This window comes from Neolamprologus multifasciatus, chromosome 14 (assembly GCF_963576455.1).
Source record: "Neolamprologus multifasciatus chromosome 14, fNeoMul1.2, whole genome shotgun sequence".
NCBI classification, from domain to species: domain Eukaryota; kingdom Metazoa; phylum Chordata; class Actinopteri; order Cichliformes; family Cichlidae; genus Neolamprologus; species Neolamprologus multifasciatus.
This window is the reverse complement of record NC_140452.1, coordinates 10543941-10562812: the sequence shown is the minus strand read 5'-3', so window position 1 is coordinate 10562812 and position 18872 is coordinate 10543941. Positions and strand designations below refer to the sequence as shown.

The 18872-nt window shown below is 40.5% G+C and overlaps 1 protein-coding gene across 1 annotated transcript; it reads left to right on the top strand.

Moving 5' to 3' along the window:
• The first annotated feature begins 114 nt into the window (after positions 1–114).
• On the top strand, positions 115–18631 carry c2cd3 (C2 domain containing 3 centriole elongation regulator). Its single transcript, XM_085184456.1, has 33 exons — positions 115–315; positions 1503–1772; positions 1855–2012; positions 2160–2338; positions 2452–2594; positions 2673–2805; positions 2886–3038; positions 3130–3274; positions 3385–3494; positions 3604–3807; positions 3951–4063; positions 4163–4281; positions 4615–4743; positions 4833–5279; positions 6120–6271; positions 6719–6962; positions 7352–7535; positions 7622–7805; positions 8378–8550; positions 8636–8771; positions 9091–9365; positions 9874–9954; positions 10034–10651; positions 10731–11075; positions 11184–11322; positions 11402–11466; positions 11545–11750; positions 11843–11973; positions 12880–13029; positions 13108–13298; positions 15178–15928; positions 16676–16784; positions 17721–18631. The coding sequence occupies exons 1-33, from the start codon at positions 264–266 to the stop codon at positions 17856–17858; spliced, it is 6627 nt and encodes a 2208-aa protein (XP_085040582.1). The 5' UTR covers positions 115–263; the 3' UTR covers positions 17859–18631.
• The last annotated feature ends 241 nt before the right edge of the window (positions 18632–18872 follow it).

Below are 18872 nucleotides of genomic sequence, written 5' to 3'. Positions count from 1 at the left end.
AAAAATCGCAGCAAAAATTAACTCACTTTCCCAGAATGCCTCTGTGAAAAGCAGCGGCAGCGGAAGCGGGGTAGTTCGTTGCTCGGGAACAGTTTTCCGCGCTGCTGTTTGTATTATGAGTGTCTGTGGGTGTGTGTGTGCCGCTCACTCAGCTGCGTTTAACGGATTATTAGTTAGCTGCAGAACGATAACATGCCTGCTAACGTCTCTGACTGTGCTTTGGCCTGGCTGTTAGTTACAGTCCATACTTACTGAGCTGAGGGATGAAGAGCAGAAAGCAGAGGTCCGCCAGAACTGCAGGCAGCAAAAAGAAAGGTAAACTCAGTTTAGCTAGCCGTTAGCTACTGTAATGTTACCGACAGCTGTCAGCCTCAGATTAGCTTCAAATGTTTACTTACTTATTAGTTACATTTCTCTATGTACTGTCTGTTTTGTATGCACTGTCTTTCGGTTTGTTTCGCCGGTCTTCACAAATCTCTTTTGTTTGTTTACGTGTAGCTCTAGCAGTCAACTTTATGCAACCTTTGTTTGTGGTTTTGTCAAAATATGCTAAAGCTAAAGGCAAAGTATACAATCTCTCTTTAAAACGGGCGCCTTCAATCGGTTTCTGTTTTCTTCCTTTTTAGTTTTTGTGGTGTTTATGCATAAACAAGACCGTATTGATTTCATAAGAGATACCAAAATACTTGCTAATACATGATAAGTTGTTGTAAGATTAAATGAGTAATCAGACCTTGAGAACGCTCACCGGTCACTATGTTAGGTACGCCTGTTTAGGCTGCTGCTGGTGGTGTAAGGCTGTGGGGATATTGTCTTGGCACACTTTGAACCCCTTAGTATGTATTTACTGAGAACTGTTTAAAAAACAATACACAGCCTTCCTTTGTAATGTTGCTGGCCATGTCCATCCCTTTACTGAACACATTGTATCCATTTTTTAATGGGTACAATGTCACAAAGCTCAAATTGTCTAATGTTGGTTTCTTGAACATGGCAAAGAGTTCATTGTACGCAACTAGCCTTCACAGTCATTAGATCTCAAGCTAATAGAGCAATGGGCAATATAAAAGAACTTATAAAATATCCATTGAACGTATAAGCATTGGTGTTTTTTGCTGTAGATTTATTTAGGTCTGATTTAAATCTCTGCGGATCTATGTTGTAACATACGACCTAACTGAAAGCCCCATATAACCAGTTATATCCTGCTGAAGTTAGAACAGTATTGTCAGTGTGCTTTTTAGTTTGGGTTAAAGTACCTTTGACAGTAAAATTTTCCCTCTTTAACCTAATATTTTTCATTCGTTTAAAGAAAAACATTAGGTAAAATCTTTCAGTACATGTTTTTCTTTCTAGAGGAAGGCTTGATATAATTTGTCATATCCAATCTGTTATATTTGTCCAATGTTTTTCAATTTAAAGGCAATAAAAGAAAATATAGGAAAACTGAACATCCCGTTCTTTTTATTACTTTCTTTGTGTTTCCACTTTAACTCTTGCAGTCCCCAGTGATGTGTCCCCATCCACTAGTCTCCCACCTCTGGTCGAAGGCCAGCTCAGATGCTTCCTGAAGGTGACCATAGGCCGAGTTTTATGGACAGTTCACAAGCCACCATCTGCAACGTTCATCAGGCTGCGCTGGTGGGGAGAGTCGTCCGACGGTACACATTTCTTTCCCAGAGATGGATCACAGCTGGCACAGAAAACTATCAAGACCACAGCTCGCTTCCCCATCCGCTGTGGCCCAAAACAGTTCACCTCTTACCTTACAGGTAGTTAGGAGAGGTTGATGCTCTTGAGTTTGCTATGCTGCTTCGATTTCCTTTTAATCTGCATTATGCTGTTCATCAACAGATATGGGCTCTTTGGTGCTGGAAGTCCTAACTAAACCAGATCATCTGCCAGTTGCACGAGCTCAGGTCGCTGGCATCTCCCGCCTGTCACTATCACAGTCAATCAGTGGATTTTACACTCTTGTATCTCCAACGTCTGAAAAGCTGGGAGAGCTACAGGTGAGTGTAGACTTAAAATCATATTTACTTGCCAAGTGCTTATTTGGATCTGAGTATTATTGGCTGTATTGAAATTGGGCTTTGCTCACTCAGTTTGTGACATTGAGGACAGTCCACATCTAAGCGTTTTCTTACACCCCTCATCAGGTAGCTCTTAGTTTGGAGCCACTGACAGAAGCTTATGACAGCAGCGGCTCCGGTCCCCACACAGATCTCAGCACCGAGCGACGACAAGTCACCCCAATGACCGTGCCCTCACAGCACAGGTTGCTTTCAGCCAACAACGGGAAAGAATCAGCCGAGAGCAGCGGTGGAAACACACCAAGGTTTAGAGCTGAATTCAAACACCTGCACAGCATCTCATATCTTGGCATACGCAGTGCCATTTTTAAATCTGAGGACAGTGATCTTACTTTATTCGTTGCTATAATATTTTCAGAGGGAAGGACCACTTATATTTCCAAAATGCACAGAGGGACAAAGAAGAGATGCTTGAAAATCAGATGCCAACAACAAACAGATCTCAGAACCGTCAAACAGTTGTGAATCCTTTAAATCAACCAACTAATGATATAATTTCAGGTTTGTTTAAGCATCCATGCATTATCAGTTTGCAGAAACACATATCTATATTTTGAAATTTTATTCCTTTCATCTCAGTTATTCTCGACCGTGGAAACAAACTCAGAAATGCAATGGTGATATCAGCTTTGAAATCTGACACCGATAGTGCTGTGGCTCTGAAAGATACTCCACTGCCTCTACCAAAGGAAAACATCCAGCCTCTGCCAAAGTTAGTGTTGGGAAAAAAAAATAGTGCTTCCTCTCTCTTACCAATTCACTTTCTGTAAGACTTTCTTCTTTTCCTTGCAGGCCCTTGTCTTCTCCTTCTGGGATGTTTCTTGAAAATATCCTTCACACTGATTTAACTCTGAAGGACTCTGATGATGTTACTGTAATCTCAGACAGTGGCTTGGACGGACCTGCTGACATAGACAACAGAGCTGTGGATCTGGTACTTGGCAGGTATCCATGTTTGAATTTATATCCAGATGCAGATATACGATGTTGTATTTTTACTTAAAGTTTTCCCCTTTTTTTTCTCTTTTCTTTAAAGCTTTACTTCTGCTTTTCCTCTCTGGGATGGACAAGGCCCCTGCCCTGATTCTCTGTCTGGTCACAGCAGTGTCTGTAGCGATAGCGAGCTCAATGATCCACAGTATGATCAGAGCTTGCTGGAAAATCTGTTCTACAAAACTCCTGTAAGTAGATGACTTTTATATGGGTTTTTTGTTTGTTTTTTTTTTTGTTAAAATAAGCTTTGTCAGTTTAACTGATTTTCTAGTATAACTGAGTTTAGTCATTCTTTCAGATTACAGGTACCACATTAGCTGACACTGAGGAGGAGTGCCAAGGGATCGTGTCCTCAAGTAAAGATCAGCCAAAAAAGCTGACTGAGTCTGCACCCAAGATTAGTGAAGGGTGAGGGCCTTTACGTATTCTTTTTAAGCCAGAGCTAGAGCTTCTTTCAGAGGCTCAGGTTGTTCTTAGATGGATGAAATGGTTGGGAATTGTGTTTTTCTGTGTCCAGCCACAATTCAGAGAATCAGCGGTCAGGAGATGGTGGGAATATCCATTTTCTCCTGAGTGCAGAGCAGCTGACTTTGCTGAGTTTGATGCGGCTGGCAAGAGTGACGATTGAGTCTCTGACTGTACCAGCTGGCAGCTCACCCACAACACCCAGAAAAACCTCAAATAAAGGAAAACCACTTCAGCCATTAATTGCCAGGAAATGGTTAGGAAAACATTTAAAATCTTGTTGATCATAATGCTAATAATAATAATAATAATAATGATGATGATGATGCAAATCACTGACTTTGTTATAAAAAATACGAACTTTTAGGGACAAAACCATATGTCATTTTCTTCTTTTAGTACATATTTTGTTGAGTATTCGTTCCCATTCGTCTCAAATCGACATGATCGCAGTAAGGCGAGCCAAGATGGGGAAGTGACCAGAGTTGTTTCCAGTAAAGTCACAGGAAGAGGTATGACCATTGAGAATCTGCTTTAATGAAATCATCCCAAGTGAAAAGTACTGCTTGTGCTGCTTCAGGTTTGTGACTGACAAACACTATGTTTTTTAGTGGTGAACTTCCATCATCTCTCTGTGTTTCCTGTCAACTTCAGTACAGCCACAGTTGAACAGTGGTCGAGAACTGATCTGATTTTCAAGATTTACTCACGAAAGAGTGACCAAAGGAAAGTAAGTATCTTCAGGCTGACTATTAGTAATTTGATTTTGTTAAAATTTGTCAATTATTTCATGATCTGTGAGCTACTGTTTTTCTTGACAAAGGCTTTACATTATGATTATTTTTAATTAACTGGTTGTTTTGAAGTTAAAATATTTTTGACATACACATTTTCAGACAATAACACAAGTGTGATTAAAATATTGAAGAGTCTGTTATTGTATTTCTAACATGTTCTACAAACACATGGCTGTGATTCCATTAAATATAAAAAAAGATCATTGCTGTTTTCTTTTAAATGCTCGGGTGTACTATGTATTAAATCACTATATCCTGTGTTGCAGCCTGTTGCCATTGGTAAGGCAATTCATCCATTGCGCAGTCTGCTGCAGAGCGAGCAGCTGAGTCAGTCTGTCGTGTTGCCTGTTCAGAAAGAAGGCAACAGTGAAACATGGGAGTTTGGACCTCTCAAGGCAATATATTTTCATTGACTTGCTTCTTTTACTCAGGAAGTAATGTTTGGAAGTAACTGTCACAGAAGTAATATTGATATGTTTTGCAGGTTTCACTAGAACTTGGAGCACACAGTAAAGGTTTCTCCTCTGAAAAAAGTAAAAGCAAGGTGACTTGGAGAGACATGTCACCGTCACAAAGTCCAGAGAGACAGGCGAGCCTCAGAACCCAGCATGCTACCAATGGCAGAGAGGAGTTACCAGCTAGTTCTTTTGAAGAAGCCAGGCTGAATGTTTGGACACCTCAGAGACCCTCCAGGGAATCTGCTCCTGTTTCCGGCTATCAAACATCTCCCCCTAAATCGTGGCAGCAGGTGGAAGAGGAACCTGAGGTCCTGCTGCATGCCTTACTCATGGTACCAGATGGGAAGAACTTCAACTGTGGGCCTCTGCAGGCTCCGAATGTTTATTTGAACTGTAAACTGTTTTGGTGTGATGAGCCGGCAAGATCTGTTGTCAGCTGGGGTCAGGCAAACCCTACGTTTAACTTTGTTCAGGTAAGTGCTGCAGATCCATTATTCTCACCATATTTAAAGTTTGCCGCCTGGCTTTGTACGTCATTGAGTCATTGGAATGATCTTATTTATGAAGGCAAATTACTATAATGTTTTTGCAAACTGAATCCACAAAACAAAAGACATAAAACTTACTTTTTCTCTTAAGTCTTTTTTCTGGATCTACAAAGAGTTTGCACAAAGCAGTTTTTTGTAATAAAGGAGTATATGGGAGCATTATGAGTTTTTTATTTTTGAGTGTTGTTTTAAAAGCTTTACATATTGTTACACATTTTTAATATTTTATTTATGTACCTGATACTGTGCTATTCTACAAGAAACTAGTAGTAAAATTAACATAAGAATAAATTAGCATAAACTAGCATTAGAAATTATTCTGTGGCTTCACAGAGTAGTGGTTTACCTGTTTGTCTATCATGGGAAAAATCCCTGGTTGGAGACCAGGAGGAGAAACAAATCCTCTTGGGGTTCCTTCAGTAAAGGCATCTGACATAAAAATCAAAGCATACATTAGTCTGTTTTACCTGGCAGGCTTTTTGTTTATTCCAGAAGTTACCAGATTTGGAATCTGTTTGTTGCATCAATTAAAACTACATGGATGCAACAAACAGACACTTCAGAATTAGTGCAAAGTAAATCTATAATAATAATAATTATTATTATTACTATTATTATTACTGTTATTATTATCTTTAAAACTGTTTTATGTTCCAGGCTTTAATCCTTTTTTTTAGTCTGGCATTTTTAGTTGTCGGGATCATTGATGATTTCTCAGTGACTGCAGCTTGATCTAAATACACTCTTTACATTTCTTTGTTTTAGGTGACACCTGTGGCCTTAACAGCTAAGCTGCTGGAGAGGATGAAGAATAATATGATGGTCCTAGAAGTGTGGCAGAAGACTAGAAGCTCAGGGCAGGACCAACTCCTTGGCCTAGTTAAATTACCTCTTCATCAGTTCTACATGTCATTCAGGTAAGATAGGTAAACAATAATATAGGATAATTATGAAATATTACAGTTGCTAGCTGGTCAGTTGACCATTTATTTGTTTGCAAAAAGTATCTCTGAGTTTTGACTGAAGGAATTGGTTAAATGTGAATGCTACACCATTTGTGCCTGGGAATTATATTTTGATGTTTAGTTTTTTTGACTGTTCATGTACCAAGGCTTTGAGAACGTTATCCACTGATTAACAATTGTAATTGTTGTTTAGCTAACAGTCCTATAAATTGTAATCACAATAATAATACCTGAGAGGGAAGAGCAGTGAAAACTTTTAGTATCCCAGGTTTACATACACCAAGAATGTATTGTAAAAGGCAGTTACCCTACATTCTAGTCACTAAGTGGATTCCTAAAATATATGACAAAGTATAGAACATACTAACATGTTTACTGAAATATGCCTGTCCCCTTCAGGGATCCAAAGATCACCCACCTCCTCCTGCAGGCGCAGTACCCTGTTTTAGGGGTGGACTGCTACATGCCTGTCATTGATGTGTTCTCAGGGAGCTGTAAAGGAAACCTCAGGGTTGTTTTGGCTATGGGCCAATCAGAGCAGATCGTTTCCCTCCAGCGCACGAGAGATGAAGAATATGACTCGTTGCCTCATCTTGTGAGACCAGTTCATCTGCTTGATCACCATCCACAATCACAAACAAAGGTTGGTGTTACCATTGGCTGCATAATACTTGTCAAATAGATTAGTCTGGCAGTTTTTTGTTTGTTTGTTTTTTAATAGAAAGTATAGAGAAATTCCACTTTAAATATGTGCTGGCACACAATACAGACCAAAATATAAATATAAATAAATCTGCACAATTTACATTTGTTACTTTTGAGTTTTTATGGAAACTCACTGCAATGCTTTTTTTTGTTGTTGTTTTTTGTTAATTTAGATTCTTAAAACCTCACAACTCATGAATGTGAGTTGGTAGAATAAATATTCATGAAAATGTTAACACCAAACTTCAACACAACTTGTTTGTTCCCTTTCTTTCTCTAATGTGTTGGTATGAACACAAACAAACATTAACTGCTCTGCTCCCTCAGGTGACTGCAGCACATGTAGAGTCTATGAGAGAGCATGTTTTTGTGGTAAGGGTGGAGAGGGTCAGTGGGATGACTCCTCTGCAGTCCACAGTGTGGGGTGAGGCAGACTGCTACATCCAGTACAGCTTCCCCTGTCAGGAGGGCAACTCTGCTGCAAACATGGACCAAAACCTCATAGAGAGCAGTAAGGCCACCTAATCATTTCAAATCTTCATCATAAGATGTTTCTATTCCCTCTGAATCATTCCAAGCTTAATCGCATCCCAACAGCTGTGAACCTGAAACCATTTCGTACCACCACAACGCTCTGTGTTCCTGACCCGGTGTTTGGTCACACAGAGACTCATGTGCTTCTGGCTCCTGAAGGAGTTCCTGTCCAGAGGCTGCTACTCAGCTCTCTCTCAAGTCAAGGTCTCAGCAGCGGTGGAGGCATCAAGTTTGAAGTGTGGTGCAGGTTTGTGGATGCTGTTATGTCATCCATGTATCATTTAAACTTTAATAAAATAATGAAATGATGTTTACCACAGTTAAAATGCTGATTATAAGCCTAGTATTTTTACCCCAGGAATGGTAATGTTTTGGTTTCCTGTTTGAGCTGAAGTGCACTCTATAAAAATAGGTTTTAAACTTTACTTAAAGTTTCATTAGGTACAAGGAGCACAGAAAACTTTATTTCCTTGGCAGATTTTGTAAATTTCGTTTCATAACATAAATCTAGTGCATTTTGTATGTTTTTAGTCAGTGAGTATCACACTGTATCGTGTTAAGGAAGATACTTTATTTCTAAATGCTCAGTTGTGCATACGGTAATGATATACAGGTCTGCAGCATTACTCTTTAGTGTCTTTAGTGAAGTGATTCTCAAGCTGCATGTGTGTGTACAGGCAACCAGGTGTAGTGGGGGCATGCCAGACAGAATTTTGAGATCCACTAACTTAAATCAGAATTTATGTGAAAGTAATCAGTCTTGATTGCAACTGGCTCAACTTGTTTTCTTTTTGTGATCAATGTAATGTCTCTCTGTAGATATTACTATCCAAATGTGAGAGATCAGCTCGTGGCCAGAGGAATGCTTCCGCTGTCCAAGCTGTGTGCCATGGTTACCATGCAGAGGCAAACTCCTGACGAGGCTCAGATGTTCTCTCTGCCCCTGATTCCCAGGACAGAGAGTCCCACAGTACACCAACCTCAGCCTTCAGGTATACACACATAATTATGCACGCATGCTAATAGGAATATATAGATACAGGCAGTATCTGACTGTTATTGCTTTTGTTTTTGTAGGACTGTTAGATGTTTGCATTCGATACAAGCACAGGCCTGTGAGACCTGAAGGACACACTGGAAGAGGAGCTGCCTCTCGAGTTGTGACACTCGTGGTTCAAGTGCACAGAGCATGTGGTCTGAAGGCTGCCGCAAGGTACATCACTATTACTGACCTCTGGACAATTTGCCTTTTTTATTTCATCTATGTATGATAAAGCTCATTAATTAGAACAGATTTTCTGAACACCTGCTCGCTTTGATAAAAATATTTGGGTTAGGATGTAGGATTAAGAGCTGATGATGTGCACCAAATCTACAGTTGTTGAGACTCTGCTGTTTTATTTTTGTTCATTCTGAGATTGGTGGCAAATTTCATCTGATCAAAATAAAAGTATTCTCTCATTTCTTCTTTATGTGTATTGAAACCATAATGCCCAAGTTAGTATTTAGAAATACTGCCTTTGCTATTTCAGGATATTATCAGAACAAGATGAGAGGTTCAGCTACTTTGTCGGCGTTGGTTTGAACACTTTCATCACAGTCCAGCTTTCTTTCTTGCCCGAGAGTGAAAGGAGGTGCACCCGCACAGCAGCAAAGACTTTCTGCCCCGAGTTCGACCACCACATGGAGGTGTCCTGTGATCTGCTTGCTCAGACCAGCAGCGGAGAAACCTTCAGCCTTGCTGAGCAGCTGGAACAGGCTTCTGCTGTCTTCACTGTGTGGAACCGAGACAATCGTAAAAGTTTAAGTGAGCTCAGTGCACTCTTTGTAAAATGAGGTTACTCTTACATTTAACTTGCCTAAAGTATATTATGTTACAGTTTTCTGATTATGTTTAACTTGAGACCATATTAATCATTTATTTTACTTTTTATTTATCTTTTCTTTACCCATCAGTGGAGCCTTAAAGAAATTGTCATAGTTTTTTTTTTTTTTTTAATATTATATCATATACACCCGTGTAATAACTTAATATCTAGATATTAAGAATCGTCATGAATATTAGCCCTAGTTTGTAAATATTTTTCGTTATACACCATTTAACAGTGAGATAAACATCAGTGCGTTGGAAAAGTCTGTAAAAGAGCTGATCCAGGATGGGACATTAGAGGATACCTTTGCTTTTTGGCAGCATAATGTCAAGTTTAAAACAAAACAAAACACGTATTTGAAATTTTTGAAACATTATTGTGTAAAAACTTTATTAACAGTATTTGTTTCTAACATTTATTTTGTCCTTTTTTTTTCTTTCGTAGGTGTGAACGTTTCCAAATCTAAAGATTTAATGTTGGGGACTGTGAAAATACCTCTGTCTGAGCTCATCAACAAAAGAACAGGTATGTTGGGCTTAAAATAGTTAAAGCAGTTATTTTTTGTTAAGACTTTGTCAGAGTGTTTCTTTTTCCACATATGTAGGTATTTCTGGCTGGTTTGGAGTTTATATAAGTCGTGAAGCAAGTTCTTCTCAGCACCAGCACATCTTGGTGGGAGGCCTAGAGCTTTCCATTAGCTTCGCTCACCACTCCGATAGAGAAAGGGTCATTAAAGCTGCTCAGGGTTTAGGCTGGGAAAATACCCTGACTGACAGTTCCATGATGCAGGATGAAGAAGAACTGTTTGAAGAGAGCACGAGAAAACTCTCGCTGACCTTTACCATGCCTAGAGTGTGGCTACCCATCCACTGTTTGCTGCTACCTGGGCACAGTGAGCTGCTGCGCTCCACCTACTGCTACATCAGGTACAAGTTCTATGACCGAGACGCCTTCTGTTCTCACCTGAAACACCCATCTGCTGATGAAGGCGCAGGGGAAGACCAGGCCACAGTGAGTTTTGAAGGAAGTAGGACTGTTGAACTGAGACGTACGCAGCCTTTAATGTGGTATCTACGGGAGGAGAAGCTGGAGGTGCAGGTGTGGGTTGCCTTTAAGAAAAATAAAACCAGAAGGCCCAGTGACACAGACCGACTGGTGGGCTCAGCATTCGTCGATCTGTCCTCGCTTGCAAAGACTTCCACGCAGAAGCTGACGCTAAGTGGTATGAAATAACTGCTCAGCAATGCTTTAGTAAAATCGTCTCCATATTTCAGAGTGTAATAAATTTTGTATTTTCACAGGAGTGTACCCTCTGTTCAGGCGCTCAGCAGCAGATCTACAAGGAGCAGCTCTCAGGGTACACATCACCTTGACAGGTGGTTCAGATCCAGGAGAAATATCTACTGGAGCTGAGACTCAGGTGGACTCTGACAGTCAGGAAGAACTGTTATCAGAGGACATGGAAGAAAGAGATCAAGTCCTTTCTCCATCTACACTCAGAAAATCATCAGCACAGAGCAAACACAAGTATAAATCCTCCAGAGCCACTCCAGACATCTCATCTGTGCAGCACATGGAACAGAGTACAGATGAATCTTTCCCTGTGACAGTCACAGTGGATCGGGCCATGCACCTGAATCTGAAAGGTGTGACCTGATGTCTTGTGCCTTTTTTTTCTTAAAAAAAAAAAAAAAAGCAAAACCGAAACAAAACGTTCAATTCACTTACAACAACATGTTTGTCTTTTCCATCAGGCTGTCCCCTCGCAGAACGCAGTGAAGGGATGCCATGTTGCTGTGTTTCATACGCCACTGCTGACTCTGCTGAACCAGTGTCCACGGCTGTGATAGCTAACACAGACTCCCCTGTGTGGGACCATCAGCACGAGTGCAGGTTGAATAACTTCACAGATCTCAACTTAAATAACCTACTGATCAAACATTAGGCTAATGTGTTTGTTTCAAATTTCCAGGCTATCAAAGCAGCTCCTGGTTGATCCACAACAATCCCTTGTGTTTAAAGTCTGGCATAAAGGAGGTACAGGAGCTGTTTCACCCCGTTGTTTGTGTTGTCTTTGATGGATTAATTTATTCATGGTTCATTTTGCTTCCATAGAGCTGGACAGGGTGATTGGATTTGCCTCTGTAGACCTGTCCCCTTTAGTCTGTGGCTTCCCATCAGTGTGCGGTTGGTACAACATCACAGACTTTGGCGGCCAGTGTCACGGCCAGCTTAAAGTGTCCATCACTCCACTGAAGGGGGTCCAAGATTTACGCTGGCAGAGACTATCTGTGAGTGAAGAAGCTGCCAAAAACTCATTGGTGAGAGAACTCAGACTGCTTGAACAGATTTTTTTTTACACTTGATGGCTTTCTCAAAATTTGAAACAAACCAGAAGGTGTTTGTCTGGCAGGGTTTGTTCCAGGCCTTTCCTCTCAGCTACCAGACTACAGCCACATACAGCAGCTTTCCCTCTCACATCAGCAGGTTCCCTGAGCAGAAGATCTCATCACCCGACCACACGGACAGGCTGTTCTCTGAAAGGTTTTTATTCACACCATGGTTGTGCCGATCATCTGTTAGAATATCTGCAGCCAGTAAGGCAATGGAAGATGTTCATCAGCTGTGTTTCATCATTTTTGTGGTCCTTATTCCTGAGATCCAGTCTCATAAATGTGTATCACTTAGTTTAGACACATTGAGGACTGAAAAAAGTTAGGGCAGGTTTTGTATATCTACAGTAAGTAAGTAAGCCTTAAGCCTCCCCTCATTTCTTTGTATTTTGCCATGAAAATCAGAAATATGTGTCAGCGATTTGTTGAAACATATAAATCTGGAAACAAACAATTAAGCATTTAGGCAAAAAAAACAGTTTTAACATTGGTGACACAGTTTAGTTTAGTTTCCACTTCTTGTGTAATTTGGCATTAAGAATACCTTAAGCATAGCAGAGGAAGATGATCCATTTTGGTGACCCTTAAAGATGGCAGCAAAAAGAAGGAAAAAATTCATAGGTCAGTGTTAAGTGACTAGACAAATAAAAATAAAAAAACACTTTTCTCTGAAAATGATATGGACTGAAAATGAGTTTAAAGCAGCCAATGTCCTCCAAAAACCTTCAGAAAGCCTGGAGAACTATTGCACAAGACCACTTCAAAAAATGACAAGCCTGAACCCTTTGGAAACAAAATATAAATAAATGAGTGTGGCGTAAGTACTGTGTATAATACTGTGTTTGTGCAATGGGGATTAATTTGTTTTCCTGTCACAAAATGTCAACAAAACAAAAGAACACAAGCATCTGCTCTCAGATTATTTTAAACATTGGTATTGGCACAGAACTGGTGCTTTGCAGAACCGGTCCTTCATTTGCACAGTTTTATTCATTGCCACATGCTACAATATAAAGTCTGCAACTGTATTTATCTGTTATTGTAATGACTGCTGCAGGTCCAGTGAGAGTGACCGTCATTCTGAGCACATGGACAATGTACGCCTGTACCATCAAAGTCTGCAGGAGCAAACAGCATCTCAGTCCTTTCACAGCAGCAGTGCAGGTGACATCAATCCTTCCAGCTCGATCCTGTTCTCAGCACTCAGGTACCAGTTTATGGACACTGCATTGTTTAACCATTTATATGACTGATGCAGAGCCTGAGCTTTGTTTCTTTTTTACAGGAAAAAACTGAGCGAGCTTGACAACATTCAGAAATATTTCAGCCGCAAACTTTCAACTCCTACATTCCCACCTATGCCAGAGCAGGAAAGTCACAATAAACATGAGAAACGGAGGGACTCGGAGTACAGCTCATCTCAGCTTCTGCTAAAGTCAAACCAGTTAGTCGGAGAAGTCCACAACATCATCAGTGGTGAGTTCATCCATTTACTGCTAAGATCCTAGCACCACTTTCAATCAAGTTTTTGAAGATTTCATTGAATTGAAACGGCTCTTCTGAGAGTATCACATGACATTTTGAGTCCGAGCAACAAGGGAAACTGTTCTCTGGTTGGACCTTACCTCAGTTTTTGATACAGCTGAACGTTTCATTCTGCTTAATAGGCTGAAGTGCTAGGTTGGTATATCAGTATCTGGTTGGAGTGATTCTCTTCATACCTGTCTGACAGATTATTTTCTGTAGCTACTTCAAAGCACAGATCTCCCCCTTATCCAGTTCATTTTGGTGTACCTCAAGGTTTCTGTTTTGGGGCCTCTGCTGTTTTTATTGTATTTGCTCCCCCTTGGGCACATACTGTCAACCTTTAAGGGCATCTCTTATCTCTGCTCTGCAGATGATAATTGGTTCTACACCTCGTTTCGCCCAAATGAAATGTCTAAACTTCGCAGTTTATTGACGTGCCTAGACACTGTTAAACAGTGGATGGCAGGCTCTCTTCAGCTAAATCAAGAGAAAAATGAAATAATTAGAAAAATGCATGTCTGGGATAAAGGAGACACATAGACCTCTTGGTTCTTTGGCAAACTTGGAGAGCTTTTCACAGACAGACACCAGGTTATACCGGAGGGCTTCTACTAACATATGTCTATGGCAGGCCCCTGAGGTTCTGTGACCAGGGCCTGCTGATGGTGCCCAATACTAAGCTGAAAACAAAAGGAGACAGATCCTTCTGTTTAGTGGCCCACAGACTCAAGACTTACGACTGGTGGACTCTTTTAAAAGCCAGTTTAAAAACAAATCTTTTTAAATCTGCTTTTTATTAATTTCTCTTGTTTTGCTTTTTTATGCATAATTGGCAGAGTTGGCAGAACAGGTCACCTCCTAACCAGAAGGTTGGTGGTTCGATCCTAGTCTGCTCCAGTCTGCATGCCAAATATCCTTGGGCAAGATACTAACCCCAGGTTGCTCTCCAATGCATCCATCGGAGTGTGAATGTGTGTATGAATGTTAGTTAGACAGAACTAAAAAACTTAAGAAAAGAGTGTGTGTGATTGGGTGAATGAACGAGTTGTGTAAAGTGCTTTGAGTGCTCAGAATAGAAAAGCCCTATATAAGAATCAGTCCATTTATTATTATTATAATAATAATAATAATAATAATAATAATGGATTGTATTCATATAGCACTTTTCGGGGCCCTCAAAGCACTTTACAATTCCACTATTCATTCACTCTCACATTCACACACTGGTGGAGGCAAGCTACAGTTGTAGCCACAGCTGCCCTGGGGCAGACTGACAGAAGCGAGGCTGCCATATCGCACCATCGGCCCCTCTGGCCATCACCAGTAGGAGGTAGGTGAAGTGTCTTGCCCAAGGACACAACGACCAAGACTGGGGCTCGAACCGGCAACCTTCCGGTTACAAGACGAACTGCCAACTCTTTGAGCCACGACCGCTCATTTACCATTTACTTAGTTACTCATAAGCTACTTTTGCGCCACAGGAACTTTTCCCAGGGACTGCAGGGTTTCATTTAAGTCTCTGCTCAGAGGATTGCAGTTTTTAAATATTAAATTAAGATTAATTTCTCTAAGGCACTGAATGTTTACCTTACACTTTAAACAATAAAGGAAATAAAGGAGTCTTCTGCTGCTTGTTATTTAAATGAGCTCATTGTACAGTTTTTCTCATATCCCATTATATTTATTTTATATGCAAATTACATGTATGTTATTAACTTCTTCTGTGTGAGCCAGACAAAACTAAAAGGATTCAGCTTTGGGTTTAGACACATGTTGCATGCATGTGCGTTTCACAAACCCTTCAAACTTTGTCTGTCTCTTTACACAGGTCTACAACGACACCGCTTGGAAACAATTCCTTCAAACCCACAGAGTAGCTCAACAGTGTCACCTGTTGGAGACAGCAATACACAAGCCATCACTGAGAGATTGCCCAGTCCTCACAGAGTTTCACATTGTTCCCCAGAAGTCACGTCTCCTCTGCCATTTACACCAGCAGAAGTGTCTGAGGACCTGACAGACTCTGAGCCTGAGGAAGAAAAGGACAGACGAAGTGGCAAGGCTAATATGACTGAGAGTGATGAAGAAGAAACAGGTTGCAGAGAGGAAGAGGACGATGATGTGGATGAGCAGACAGATGAGGATTATGAGGAGGTTGTAGTGAAGCTGAGGCCTTTAAATGAGATGACCTCATTAACAGACAAAACCAGTCCCTGGACCAGCATCTTGTCAGATCCTGAATTGGCCTCTCTGGAGAGCCTGGAGGGACCAGAGCACCTGGACCTAAGTGAAGATGAGGGCAAGAAGAAACTGTTGGTAGATATGGAATCGGGTCACCCCAGTGGGAAGCACAGGGAAGAGGAAAGTGAAGACCACTGCAGCTTAAATGGTTCCACAGGAGATGCCTCAGATCTGGAGAGAGGTGATGAAACGTCGCAACATGCTGGAGATGAAAGACAACAACAAGAACTAAACAGCCCTAACAAGAGGTCACATGACACAGATTCATCACCAGCCAAACAGCACACCACAGACACCCACAGTGTTTCCGCCTCCTCAGACGAGCCACACCTCCAACGGTATCCTTAAATGTGTTTCATGATTCATTTGTGGCCGTTAGGTTATGCTGTTGGTTTTTGCTTTTCTGAGCCAGTTCAAATCAGTGATTCATTATAAAACTTGTTTTAGGTGTGTAAATGCTTCATCTTGTGTGGCGTCTTTAGGGTTTTATTTCAACATTCATCTCAACAATCTAGACATAAGGAGACTGACAGTTGGAAGTGCGAAAACGTTCCTGATGAGCAGGCTGAATATAAACTCACACACACTAAATCCCATGTGGTTGCTCACAGTCTGTGTAATAATGAATAATAATAATGGATTGGATTTATATAGCACTTTTCAAGGCACCCAAAGCGCTTTACAATGCCACTATTCATTCACTCTCACATTCACACACTGGTGGAGGCAAGCTACAGTTGTAGCCACAGCTGCCCTGGGGCAGACTGACAGAAGCGAGGCTGCCATATTGCGCCATCGGCCCCTCTGGCCAACACCAGTAGGCGGTAGGTGAAGTGTCTTGCCCAAGGACACAACGACCAGGACAGAGAGCCCGGGGATCGAACCGGCGACCTTCCGGTTACAGATGTGCTTCCCCTTAATATAGTTTTCCTGTGGAGGTCAAACAGATATTTTTTTTGTTTTGTTTTTTCTGAACATTTACTTTCATGTTTTTGGGGAGTGTTTAAACACAGTTCCCCTCCTCTTCAGTTGTAACTGCCTCAAAACACACTGAGAACGTGTTTTCTTTAACTTTATCCATTAAGCTCTGTTCCTGCAGAGGTTCTAAACTTCTTCCTCCCCTCCCACCAACTGGAGGCGTCGATGAGAGCTATACGTTTAGCACCCACGTTCTCCCAGGCATCCAGCAACCCGGTGAGTGTTTGTCCACGGGCAGTGCTTTTGGCCGTCACGCCTGCTTATATGTTCACTCTCTCCACTCCTGTTACTTTTACATTGGTGTTAGAGATTAACCTTTACCTTTGATGTATCTATTCATGTTTGCATAATTTAATGGTTTTGCAGCTATACTTGCCCAACCTTCTGTAAACACAGTGTTATGAATAATCTTTCACATGATGTGTGACGTGCGTGATGCCAGACTGACATTCGGTGTAATTTAACACTCAGTTCTGCAGCACTAACAGGTTGACTTCCTCTGATGGATCTCTCTTCTAATGTAATTGATCATTTTAATGAAAAATTATAAATCAAATACAGCTTTATTGTCAAAAACCATATGTACATTCAATACACAGGAATTTGAAATTGAAACGGTCCCACGGCCCTCAGTGTACACTAAAATAATAAAGAGATAAAAATAAAATAAGTCTTATATACAACACAATATAATACTGCAGTACAATACAATAAGATGCTGTCACATGCAAAAAAAACAAAGAATCAATGGAGATGACTGTCACTCCTGTTTATTAATTTTACAACTTTTTGAAGAGCACAATAAAACAGAGAAGTTGAGAGTTAGAACTTATTTGGAGAGGTGGTGTGACTGTTGGCACCACCTCTCCTCCCTGCATGATGATGAGACCTTTCAAAAAACTAGTTCAGGCAAGCCATTTGTTGCTGATACATGTAGCTGACAGTCTCACAACATGAAGGTTAACCAAACAAAGGTTTGCTGTGTGTGAATTGTGAGTCATGTAATCACAAAAAAAGTTTCAGATTAATTAACTTGTTTGTCTTCAGCCTCGCCTGCAACTAAGCTGTCTTGGTACACTGTGTACTTGCAGTTCAGAACTTGTGGGGGTTTTTTTGTTTTTTGTTTTTAACTTTAACGTTTTATGTTTTCAGGACCAGAACTCATCGGTTCACAGCGCCCCACCTCCCAGAGGCCCTCGGCAGCGTCCCAACATGTCACCGTCATCCATGAAGAAAGAGACGGAGAGAATAGCAAAAATTTTTGCAGCTCACTTTGATGAGACTAATTAGACGTGTGGTTTCAGCCTGCAACAATAATCATGTATATTAAATGTAACATGTTGTATTTTTATAAATAAATATTAACCATTTTCACTACTGAAGTTTTTTTTGTTTGTTTTTTTAAATGTTTTATTGAAGCTGAATGTCTGCACGGCTGGTGGCCACAAGTTTTGGTGATGTAACTGTTTCAGGTTCTCTCCTGAATAAGACAGCTGTGTATGTTAATTTCATGTTTTGGGGTTTCCTTCTTTACAAATCATGTTGATTTGTAAAGAAATAAAACATTGAAGTTCAGTTTAAAAATGCCACTGCTAGTCCACATCACCTCTTCACCTCATTATAGTAGCTGACATAACAGAAAGGCACCTGTACATATGTGTGGGTATTTATATGAGAAATGTGATACACATAATTGGCATCAAAGAAAAAAATGCAAAAATGAGACACATAATAAGTCAGGATAACTGGGAATATTTATGGAATATGTGGTGGCAGTTAAAGTTGAACATTTGAACGTTATCAGAAGGGAAAAAACAGAACTGTGGTTTTGTTGATAATAACAACAACTATATAAAAGATAAACTAATATGGAAGAGTGGGGAGGTGTGATCTCTAGACTTTAAACTTTTCAGATAGTGGTCCTACTGAAATATTAACACACCTACAATTCCTGTAAATTGAGGGTTTAAATACATCATCCTAAAGATGTATGATAGCAGAAACAGGAAACCTGAATCGATCTAAAAACAACCACATATCCATGATGCAACACCCAAATGACACTGCAGAGTAGTTTTGGGGATGTAACATAACTCAGTTAAAGTTAATCCTGAACCATTTACTCCTGTACTGAGGATGTTGAGAGGCTCTGTTATACTTTGGGGGGCATTTATTTTTTGCCATGGTTTGAGTCTTCTTGTCCCTCTTAGAGGAAAATGTCACTGCCAATCAAGAGAAAGTGCAATTTCTATAATAAAAGACTATTATTTCATATTATTTCCCATGGCCTTCACAGTTATCAGA